This window comes from Triticum urartu, chromosome 1, assembly GCF_003073215.2.
Source record: "Triticum urartu cultivar G1812 chromosome 1, Tu2.1, whole genome shotgun sequence".
Classification (NCBI taxonomy): domain Eukaryota; kingdom Viridiplantae; phylum Streptophyta; class Magnoliopsida; order Poales; family Poaceae; genus Triticum; species Triticum urartu.
This window is the reverse complement of record NC_053022.1, coordinates 363,640,203-363,652,312: the sequence shown is the minus strand read 5'-3', so window position 1 is coordinate 363,652,312 and position 12,110 is coordinate 363,640,203. Positions and strand designations below refer to the sequence as shown.

The following is a 12,110-nucleotide window of genomic DNA, read 5'->3' as shown; positions in this document are numbered from 1 at the left end:
CTCCTTGGATGACAGGTGTGCAACATATGTGCCTTTCTATTCTTGCTTAATTCTTCAGTGCTGCCTTGTTTACCGTGTCACAGCTTGATAACATTGCTAAGATGCCCGGCCATGTTGTTCCTTGCTCATAGACTCGAGGTGGACTCGCCTGTCCCCTTGCAGCGTCTCCACCATCTGCGATCCAACCAAGCCGCTCTGGTCTCTGGACAGCACTTCCTTGCTTGTGGTAGGCACCTCGCGGCTCGGAATCAATGCCCCAATCGAGTAGAAAATCGATCGCGGGAGGCCAAAACAAGCCAGATGCAAATAACGTGCCGCGGCCGTGTCATCTGTCATACGAGCCACTCATGCAAGTCTGTTCGAGCACATCCATCTGCTGCACCCTAGAGCTCGAGCGTACTCTCAGCGTCTTCAACCTCTTGGCCAGCGCCTCGGTCGCATCGGCGTGCTCATCTTGGTCTAGCCGGGCGACGGCAATGACCTCTTCGGGCTGGCAGCGCCGCTTCTGCAGCCTCCTGCGCATGACGGCCTCGAGGTCCATCTCGCTTCTCATCTCCCGGAGAACCTTGAAAACCTCGCTGATCTCGGCGACCTTCGGGGACGAGCCGCACCTGGCCGCGTTCGCCTTGAGGAGCAGCTCCTGCTCCACGCCTATGGCGGTATCGAGGTGCCACATGATGGCGTCGAGTATCGCGAGCTCCCGCCGGCTGCTCCCGACCTCGTCGACGCGGCCCCTGTAGCCCCCGGCGAGACGCCGGTCGTGGACGCGGGCCAGGTGGAGCGTGCCCGGCGAGATGCTGATGCTGACCCGATCGAGGCAGTGGGTGGGCCTGCTCTTCCCCCTCGGGCAGGTGTACCTGAGGAACGCCTCCGCGTCGCCGCGCGTGTTGTTGAAGGCGACGCAGCAGTGGCCGGCGCCGGCGTCGACGGTCAGGACCGGCGAGTCCGGGTCCGCGGGGTCGATGGGCCGGCAAAGCTTCACGACGCCGCCATCGACGTGGGCCGCCTCGTGCTGCTGCGTCCCCCCGACGATCTGGAGCGCCGCTGCGTAGGTGTGGTCGATGATGGCGAGGGCCACGTTCTGCAGTTCTTCCCACGGGCGGTGCCGCTTGATCAGCGCCGCGACGGGCGGGGCCGTCGGGCCGTCGTCGGCCGACTGCATCTGCATGCTTATTCGGGCTAGGGCAGGGCGCTGTAGGACGGACGGAAACCTTGGAGCACGCACCGGGGAAACTCGTTGGGGCGACGGCGCTGCGTGCTCGCCTTGATATACACGGCAGGGGACGGGGCCGAGGCGGACTCCAAGTCTCCAACTCAAGAGGACGTAGCGCCTACTACTTTTTTTTTAGAGGCCTCGATTTGGAGTTTTGGAATACTGTTTGCAGTCGGCCAAGCTGGGCTGAAAGCGTAGGCGGTGCGGTTATGGGTTTGAGGCCCTTTTGTTCTAGCGCGGCCCTTAGGACTCCATCTGCCACTTTCTTTCCCTCACAAAAGATAAATCTGTCACTTTCTTTCGTATAAAAAAATATCTGCCATTTTATTTCCCCTAAAAAAAGATCTGCCACTTTTTTTGCGAAGCTTTCTATTTTGTAATTATACAAATCTTTATTAGGAGACTGTCTTCTCCGAGTCGAACGGTTAGGTTGGCGCAACTCACACCACCGTGCATGTCACATGATCACATATCATCCAAAGCAAAAACTATCAATTACCGATTAAGTCTCTTTGCACCTCTTCGCAGTTCTTAAAGAGTGTGAATTTAGAAAACAATTGCAAAGAGTACAAAAATATAACAAAAGAAAAAATAAAGACGGAATTACACTAAAAGAGTGCACAATTGCAACCAATATAAAAAAAGAAAAGTGAAAGTGAAATTTTACACAAAAAGTCACAATTGCAAAAAATACAAAATAAAGAAAATAAATAACAAAAATGTGAAAGTGCAGTTGCACATAGAAAAACATGCAATGTCAACAACATGAAAAAAAATAACACAAACAGTGAACATGCGTACGTACATTTTTTTAGCATTTTGGATCTTTTGCATGAATATTATTTCTTTGATAATTTTTCGTAAAAATGAATCTATCTGCATTTAAAAATATGATTAGTAGTAAGTCACATGACGGGGTTGGGATGAAACCCTAGTTGCCGATGCAATCCCAGCTCCCATCAACCTCCAGCTTCGCACCGGTACCCTTGGGATGAGTTTCTCGTCTCTCAGCATGTTTGTTAGAAGTTTGCTTTGGTTACATTTTGGTGTTACGATGACATTGTTCTGATAGAGATATTATCTATAATACAAGTCCTCTGGCTCTAATCCCATTTTCTGTTGTGTTTGCTTGATTGTTACCAAGGAGCTTGGGAGTTTCGTCCCGCACCGATCATCATGGACAATGGGTTGGTCTTGTCATTATTCGCCGGCATGCATTCATGACCACTGACACCAGCAACGTTGTCTTCTTTGACGACCGCTTCTTTTAGCCTTTGTAAGCAAGGTTGTCGATTTGATCTAGTGATGATGGAGAGGATGTATGCCTGGATAGGGGTGGTGCCTCAGCTGATATGCTTAGCGCTACCAAAATCTCTGTTGTACGTGATGCTCTACTATTATTAAGGCAATTCAATGATGTTTGGTACTCTATAGGTTTTTGCGGCTATTTCTGTAGCTAGATTTGTCGATTTAGCTATGACTTTGGCGAGATTTTTGAGGCACATAGTCTCGTGTAACTGGGTCGATGAACCATTGTCTTTTGTTATTCAATAAAGGCTCGTCTAACTATGAATGAAGTAACTGAATTTGAAAATCAATAGTACTAGACATATTGACATTAGCAAAAAAAAAGAAGCCCATGTGGAGTTTTAGTTGGCACTTCGTTATCTCGAAATACAAAGATTGGAAGTAAATTTTCCTTGTCTTGAAAACAAAGCGAAAATTGATCCCAAGTGCATGTCTCTTCGCAACTTGTAAGCGCCATTGTCTTATATATATATATATATATATATATATATATATATATATATATATATATATATTATATATATATAGCTAGCCCCACTAATTTATTTATCACAAAATGCAGGCATGCCATCTTACCGCGGAACCGGAATGAGAAAAAATCAACCATAGCATGCAATCATGCATAGAAAAAACCTACCTCAAACCTGCAAACATGCATGAGATTTTTCATTCTATTATGCTATGAGAACCAAACCTGAACAGTCACAAGCATCTATGAATCAACATGAACTTTGAATCTGTCTAAGTTACAAATTTGAACTATCAAAACCGGTAAAGTTTCAATCCCACCCTCTCCTCAAACCAGTTTTTGATGACATGGGTGGTTTTGACCAGTTGACTGCCCAGTTAGATGCCATGTCACAAAAATTAAAGATTTTTTTAATCCAGAAACGTATGTAAAATTAACACTACCATGATGGTCATTCTGGGAAAGTTTCAAATTTTTTTGCCAAACGGATTAAACCATACAAGAAAAATCATAGACAACCCTGTTTTGGTCAAAAGTTGACAGAGAAATTGAAAGTGTCCAAAATAACTTTGCAACATTATGCAAAATCAAAACTACCATGGTGATCATTATGGGCAAGTTTCAAACCATGTTGCCAAATGTATTTAAAAAAACACAAGCAAAATACATATTTGGCCCCTTTTGTTCAAAGTTTTCCAAAAAAAAGTTTCCAAAAACTTTGAAAACATTTTGTAAAGCGAACACCACCATGGTGATCATTCTTAGAAAGTTTCAAACCCTTTTACCAGACCGATTAAAAAGTACAAGCAAAATACATATTCAACTCACATTTGTTTTTCAAAATTTGACCAAAAAATGGAAGTGTCTAGGAAAGATTGAAAAATTAAGTAAAATCAACACTACCATAGTGATCAATCTGGGAAAGTTTCTAACTTCTTTGCCAAACATATTAAAAATACAAGAAAGTTACATATTCAACAAAAATGTTGGGTGACATGGAAGCTCACTAGGCGGCTGACTGAGCAATAAATCAAAACCACTTCAACTCACCAAAAACCGTTCTGAAAAGAGAACATGTTTGAAACTTGACCGGCTTTGTCAGTTCAGGGTTGTGTAACTTAGACGGTTTAAAAGATTAGTGTTGATTCTTAGACATCTGTGACAATTTAAGGTCGAAATGTGGACTTCTCTCTTATAGAGTACTATTTATATTTAATCAATAATATTGTTCTGCGGGGAAATATTCAATAAGTAATATACAACTGTGCAATAATTAAACACAATAAATCATATGTACTCTCAGTTTCAGTTATCGTATCCTAAATATTCATGTTCCATACAATCTTCCCCTAATAATAAAGCAAATAATGCTTCCGTCATAACATTGCCCTCGAAGTTGGTCAAATTTAGCCACCAATGCCACCCTTAAGTAGGAAAACGTTTCGTTTTTTAAAACAGCCGCCGGTAGCGATTGGTTCAGGTAGGGAGATGCCCACACAAAACACAAGTACACATGCCACCGTGCTGGCTAAAGCGTCTGTCTCCCAGTGTGGAGACCTGGGTTTGATCCCAGACGCCCCCAATTTTATTCAGCCTTTTTTTTCCACGAATTTCGATTGGCGTAACACATAGAGCTATCTCACCAGGTGTCGCTTAGCAGGCCTGCACAGTATAATTTTTGCCGAACTATTCTCTTCTACTTTCTTTGCAGATTCAAGTTTTTTAAAATATTCATATCTTTCAAGCCCCAACTCCAAATTTTGCATGTTATATATGCAAAATTTTGTACATTCTCAATAACTTGCATGTTAATTATTTTTAAAATTATTTTATGTTATACCCTTAATTAGTACTTTTCTTACATACAATTAAATGTCGGAACGTTTCTTACTCTTTTTTTTGTACCTCGCTTATTACCAGATTTTTGACATGTGGTTTGGTTCATCCATTTGTATATAAAATAAAAACAAAAAATAAAAAATTATCCGTCATTCGACTTCGATTTTTGTGGCTCATCAGTCCCAGCTTGCACATGGGAAATGAGCCTGGTCCTCCACCCCAATGCGATTGTGTATTTTCCTGTAGGGGCCGACCCAAGGTTATTGTGCGACAAAGAATTCTGCCGCAGAAAAAAATAATTTATTCATGTGGTCTTGATCCAGAGTCATCCACCACCGTTTAGAAGGTGGCAACCAATGGAGCTGGGCTATGCTTTCGGGTTCACTACCCAATAAAATAATCCCACCTCCATTTTCTGCATTATGTACATGCATAAGTTGTCAGGAAAATAAGCAAACCGGTCCTCCAAAAAGAAAAACACCTCGAGAATAAGGAAACAAAGGTGGGCTTACATGTGGCTTATATTTCATGGGATGTTGTGACGCTAAATTAAATATGAAATACCGGTTTCGAATGGCATATGTAATAAAAATACGAGAGAATAAAGGGTGTGATCAATGGACATAAAAAAACGGGAGATTAAAAAAATATGAAGGAGAGGATAACATAAAGGAATTGGTACTAATACCAAGGGCGTGGCATACATAAAATGACAAAAAGGAATTGATATCGAGAGATGTGAAAGGGGCAGACATATCAGTGTTGCTGCGGAGCGTGCGACCATGATGTGCAACAAAAATAATGCAACTAGAAAGGTGAGAGGCATTACTAAGCGTCGATTTGAATGCAACAAACTAGGTTTGTTTCCCTCATACGCAAACATTTCTTTTAATTAATCTTCAAGTGTTTGCAGAGATGGCCTAAAACGCATTTACAATAACCATTTTATTGTTATTTTTTCACGATTTGATGCAGATTTCAAACATGGCTTCAACCTACAAATAATGCCTTGGTATAAAACATTTGAAAATTAGGCTCTTTAGGATTAGAATCGTCATAGAAAACCCATACCAAATGTACAACTTATATGAATTTCTGCTAGACCTTAGTGTGCAGCTCTCTGTCGTGGGCGGGTGGCACCATTCGAATGTTGTTGGGCTGTGGTGATGAATATTTTGACGGACATATCAATTATCTCTCCCGTTGCAACGCACGGGCATATGTGCTAGTCATATATTATTAAAATACGTTGCAAAATATTTCTGCAACGGATGTGGGGTATTAGCTACTCCCTCCGTCTCATAATATAAGGATGTTTTAGACATTAAATGCTTTTATATTATGGGACGGAGGGAATAGTACTGAAAAAAAGCACAACTCCCCTTCCAAAAAAAAAAAAGCACCACGAGTTCACCATGATGTCCATGAGAACGAACAATTACTCAATCCAGAGAGGATGAGTGAGCGGACCGTCCTAGCTAGGCTTGGATGGATGATTTGGTGAGGTCGACCCTGCTGATGTAGGAGCTTGCCAGCGACCCGTAGTAGAGGTAGCCCCCGACCTTGAGCCAGCCGGTGGCGAGCGCGAGCCCCGGGTCAGTGTACATGGTTACTGGCTCCCCGTTTAGAGCAACGCTCATCGTCCCCGAGTCCCTCAGGCCCTGCGGCACCGCCATCACGTACTTCTCCACCATGTACACGAGCTTCCGCACCAATGGCGACCACATCAACACGTCCAACTGCAGCGTCCTCCCCTGCACGCACGCACGCACGCAGGTGCCCATCGCCGGCAACGCGATTTGATTAATTTTACAATGCATGTTTCAAGAAATACGCGGTGATACGGCAAAAATTTCTGATGTTGTGCGTACCGCCGAGAGCGCGATCCAGTACCGGCCCTGCTCGCCGTCGTATCGGATGTTGTCCGGGAGCCCCGGCAGGCTGTCGATGAAGCTCTCCACCGTGCCTGCCTTGTTCCCCCTGATGTGGTACCGCGAGCACCTCCTCCTGCAGTCAATGGCGTCAGCCGGTCAGATCGCAGCATACAAGCTATATATGTACGCACACCAGACGAGTGCTTAGTGCTTACATGACTGTCTCACAGAAGATGAGTGAGTCCTGGTCCGGCGCGACGGCGACGCCGTTGGCGAAGTAGAGGTCGCGGGCGAGCACGGAGGTCCGGCGCGTGGAGGGGTCGAAGCTCATGAGCCGGCCGTGGGGCCGTGCCTCGAGCACGTCCAGAAAGTGGTGCGCGAGGCTGTACTTGTACGAGGCGTCGGTGAAGTAGATGGTGCCGTCGGCGGCGATGTCCACGCCGTCCGTCAGGGCGAACTTGAGGCCCTCCGCCGCGTCCGTCAGCAGCTCCACCGTCTTGTCCGGCCTCACCTTCAGCAAACCCTGCCAATTGGCCATCCAACGACCTTCAGTAATTTTCCGATACTGTGACTGCTGATTAGCGCTGTTACTGGTTAACCAACTAGTAATTTCCTCATTATGGAAGTCAACTGATGTGATGCTTCTCGTTTGTCATGTTAGGGTTGAGCTGTACCACGATGCAACTTGTACTAATAGAGAATCAGAAAGACTTGACTGCCTCGTGCAATTTGGTGGGCCATTCTGTACTCTGTAGATGATAACGATGTTCTCTATGCCAAGATTTTGCGAAATATCATCTCAACATAGCGAGTTATTGCCAAGGATTTTTTAGCTAGCTACCAAAGTCAACTGATCTACCTTTGTCTTCACGATTGGTGAAACTTAAGTGGGAAACGGTTCTGATTTCTGAAGATTGTTAACAACTCAACAGACATAGTTCATGCTATAAGCACCTCAATCCGACGAGAGGAAGCCCGCAAAATGGGACAAATTTGATAAATTTGACCTGTGGACGAAATCAAATCACAAAATGAACTGCTTGTGAAATTATTTCACGCGGGTGATCTTTTTGTGTGACGGCCAACGTTGCATCCCAAACTGCCTAAAAATTGCTAAGTCATTGTGCAGAGCCTACGAGCTAGGCGCTGCACTGTATAGTGTGGCGCCTAGCTCTCAGGCGCTGCACCAGTGGTTGCACTACAAAATGAAGCAACCACTAGTGCAACGCCTAGAAGATAGGCGCTACACTGTATAGTGTGACGCCTAGCTCTCAGACGCTGCACACTGACTTAGTAATTTTCGGATTATATGAGTGCGATGCTGGCCAGGCGTGTAGCGCCTATCTATGAGGCGTTGCACAGTGTAGTGTGACGCCTTCGTGTCAGGCGTCACACAAAAAGATCAGCCATGTGAAATAGTTTCACGGACAGTTCATTCTGTGATTTGATTTTGTTCATAGGTCAAATTTGTCAATTTGCCGCAGAATGGCGACTTTTGTCTCGAGATCGAGGAAGAACTATTAAAGAAACAAAGTCGACAAGCAAGGCGAGGTTCGAGCAGTTGACTCACCTTATCCGCGTCGGCCACGACGACGCCGCCGTCGCCCGAGAGCACGACGCCGAGCGGCCGGCCGCCGGTGTAGGCCCACTCCTCCACGTCCCCGCCAGGCACGCTCACCCGGCGGACCCACCCGTCGGCGCACCCCGTGTACAGCCACCCGCCGGCGGCGTCGTACGCCAGGTCCTCGGGGCCCGGGAGCAGCCCCTCCCCGATCCGCTCGCTCGTGGCCAGCACGCGGGCGTCGTGCCGCGGCGCGGACACGTCGGCGCCGAAGCTGTGCTCGGGCGGCAGCGCCGCCGGAGAGAAGTCCTCCGGGCTGTACAGCGCCACGGAAATCACCACCGGCGCCAGCGCCAGCAGCACGGCCTTCGCGGCGACTCCTAGCCCGGTCGCCATGGCAGAGGTGGGAGCCTGGGAGGGACACCTCGCACTGCACGAACGACGTGCCGAGGCAGTCAGACCTTGCACGTGTCTGAGATGGCCCCTCCGTGAATAGAGAGTGTGTACCTTCAGCGCGGAAGCTTCTGTATTTATGTACTCCCACCGTTCTAAAATTCTTATTTTAAATTTTCTAGATAAGAATGTATTAAGTCATAGATACATTCGTATCTAGAAAAATCTAAAACAAGAATTTTAAAACTTTAGATACATCCGTATTTAAATAATTTAAGACAAAATTTTTGGAACGGATGAAATATAGATAGAGCATTTGCTTTCCAGGAAGTGATTGTTTCCGTGGGAAGCGGACAAACAAGACTCGGGCTCGCTTGATCTTTGTGGGCATGCTTTTGTCATGACTTCGTAGTGATATGTGTGGACAGGTTTCTTTTGATGAAAATAAGTACGTGTTGAACTGTTGATCACGGGATCTCGCAAAAATGACACTTGGAAAGCGAGAGAGAGAGCAACTACGGGAAAAGTAAAAAAGGGACTGACTATAAGTCACCTTAAAATAAAAGTTCATCCGTCATTTTGAACCAGAACAGATAAATCTTCATCCAACGATTGAAAACAGATCAAGCACTGTTCATCCTCTACCTCTCCCTCTTCTTCCTCTAGACGCCGCCGGCCTGCCCTGCCCTAACCGCCGGTCTCCACCACCCGCGGCCGGCGGGCGCTGACGCGCATCACCTTGCCGCCCCGCCCTTCCCTCAACCTCCCTCCATCGCCGCCCAACCACCCCTCTAAGCCTCGCCGCACAACTCCGGCGACCCACTGCACCCCTCCCCCCACCCCCACCCTAAGATAAATAGTGGGGAATGGCTCACCCTAAGATAGATAGCGAGATTCTCTTCTCCGATGAGGTTTCTTCTCCGGGGAGGTATAAGAAGGAAGGAAGGAAGGAATATGTGCTGACGCAAGGAAAAATCCCAGGTACGTGATAAATAGCAAAACCGAAAGTAAAATACAAAGAGAGAGTGCACGTCTACATGTAAACATTGACTAAATGTAGCCTAGGTGGATCCCGATACCATTACGGTATCCATAGTTCATGCCCTGGGACCAATTCTAGCATAGTTGTTATATAGGTTTATCGCCATACTAATCATTTATATAACGGTTGTGATTAAAAAATGCCGCTCTAGCAGAGTTGTGATATGCCACTTGGCATGTATAATTTATTTATGGAGCGCACTTTAAATTAAGCTCGTGAGCCTTCATATTTGAAAACTAGAGGGCTCCAATATGGAGGGGTCTCCATTGTAATCGTTCGTGCGGAACGGGAAGGTTCAACCCAGATACTTACCTTGTCGTGCAACTCAGTCAATGGTGTTGCCATCTGTATGGTTGATGCTTCTGCCCTTGTAAATGGCTCTTTTTTCATTGGGAAGATGCCAACTAATGGTAACAGTCATGTTTCGTAACCATTTTTCATCAATCTGTCTTTGTTTCTCATCGGAGCGCGCCCATTCCCAAGTATATAAACTCACAATGCCCCCTTCGCCTGCACCACCCTACCCCCTAGCTATCTCCCCTCCCCCTCGCCACCACACACATCCCTAGAGACCAAAGAAGACCACATAAAGAGAGAGTTTTGGGAGAGGGCGTGGGACCGATGAGCGATATTTTTGCACTCATTCAACCATTGTTTAAATTGGAAAATCTTTTGATATTACTTCTAATGACTAATGAATGCAAGAAATTGCGAAATCCACTTTTTAAATGTGGTTACAATGTGGAGATGGGCCAAAAGAGGGAAGAAAATCACATTGTATATGAAAATATCAAGTGTGGGAATCAAGCAAAGTCCATTGGAGGCGCACAAGAGTCAATCGAGCATTTGACGGTGCACAGGAGCCACGAGCACCATGGCGTTTGAACAAACCTTATAAAAGAGGCCATACCTAATTCGTGAAGGAGGAACGCCCGGAGCGACATCTAGATAGCCAAAAGCGACGAAATACCACCCGAAGCTATTCACAAACCCTAGCCATACTTGTAATCGGTGCATCGTACTCTGCAACCTTGTAAGGCTATTTCTCAATCAATCATTTATCTTTATGTCGTCTACAATGTCTTCCTCTTGTGATCCGATCATGATGTATAAGTAATTCCGTAAGGCAATGAGTTGAGACATGACCTTGCAACCCTATGTATTTGTGCATGGAACCCTTAGATGACTTTGATTAATTGATGTTATTTTTATGTGTGGTTCGCAACGGAGTTATTTTTTGTCTTCTTCTCGTTATAAGGCCCAGGTTATATGTTGGCGTGGCATTTTACCGTGTTCTTCGAGGGCGGCAAGAGTTTGTTCTTCCTATCGTAGAGCTTGTAATTAAACCTCTCTTATCTTAATGTAAATGACCGACAACTAATTGTTGCTTGTTCTTAAGAAAAATATTATGTGGTTGAGACATATAATCTTTTTGTTGACCTTTTAAATTTTATTGCTAGTGGTCGTGGAGCTTAGGTGTGTAGGGTGTAAGCCGTTTATCCCATGTTCTTTTTGATAGCGTTGTAGCGTGCAATGTACATGATTTGTTTATTCTAGGATCGACTTTGTAAGATGACTATCTCTCCATCTTCTATTGTTCGGCCGTGTACTCTGTTCGGTTGTTGTTTTATATATAAAGCGGGACGAAAGCCTGTTTCGAAGGAATACATTTTTTAAGTTTTTTTATACTTTAGCTAGTTTTTTTTTGAAATGAAGGCAAAAGCTTGCCTCATCTCATTAAAAAGAAGGGGAATAACAAAGTCTGCAGAGGGCCATTACACCTCACACAAATGTAAATAAAATACAATTCTACTCTCGCGGCATCAAAGAACCCAAATGCTTCGCCCCTGTGATAATCTAGAGCCTCGCCTCCGCTTTAATAGCCTCGACCAACACGCTTGGCAACCTACATACATGCTGGAACACCCTCGCATTTCTCTCTTTCCACACTTCCCAAGTAACAAGCATGATGAGTGATGAAATCGCCTTCCTCCTATGTCCACGCCTAAGGACCACTGCCGACCACCACTCTTTGACCGTGGGGATCCCGTTCCAGGCCGCCACATCCAGTTCCGGGGCATCCACCCAAACTCTTATTGCATTCCAAATGCGGGCAGAGAACCTGCATTGGAAGAGAAGATGAGCTGCGGTCTCTGGCTCCCTCTTGCAAAGTTGACACAAATTGCAGTTGGGCCACCCTCTTCTTTGCAGTCTGTCGGCCGTCCAAATTCTATCCTTGATAACTAACCACGCAAAGAACTTGCACTTGGGCGGTGCCCAGTTCTTCCATACCACCGTGGTCATGTTGGAGGCGATCACACCTTCGAATTGGGCCCTATAGGCCGAGGCCGAGGAATAGATACCATCAGCGGTGAGGTTCCACTTGATATCATCGGGTATGTCGTCCTGTA

The 12,110-nt window shown here is 45.7% G+C and overlaps 1 protein-coding gene across 1 annotated transcript; it reads right to left on the bottom strand.

Annotated features, from left to right (window-relative positions):
- Positions 1-5,993: 5,993 nt before the first annotated feature.
- LOC125512560 (protein STRICTOSIDINE SYNTHASE-LIKE 5-like) lies at positions 5,994-8,783 on the bottom strand. Its single transcript, XM_048677658.1, has 4 exons — positions 8,274-8,783; positions 6,919-7,226; positions 6,701-6,836; positions 5,994-6,583 (listed from the first exon to the last, which is right to left on the bottom strand). The coding sequence occupies exons 1-4, from the start codon at positions 8,658-8,660 to the stop codon at positions 6,308-6,310; spliced, it is 1,107 nt and encodes a 368-aa protein (XP_048533615.1). The 5' UTR covers positions 8,661-8,783; the 3' UTR covers positions 5,994-6,307.
- Positions 8,784-12,110: the final 3,327 nt, after the last annotated feature.

Bases quoted from the DNA above. Each gene is read 5' to 3' on its own strand.
- LOC125512560 (XM_048677658.1), bottom strand. From the start codon at position 8,660: ATGGCGACCGGGCTAGGAGTCGCCGCGAAGGCCGTGCTGCTGGCGCTG. The intron at 7,227-8,273 runs GTGAGTCAACTG...GCCAATTGGCAG, and splicing joins TCGTGGCCGACGCGGATAAG to GGTTTGCTGAAGGTGAGGCC. The intron at 6,584-6,700 runs GTACGCACAACA...GCGTGCGTGCAG, and splicing joins ACTGGATCGCGCTCTCGGCG to GGGAGGACGCTGCAGTTGGA.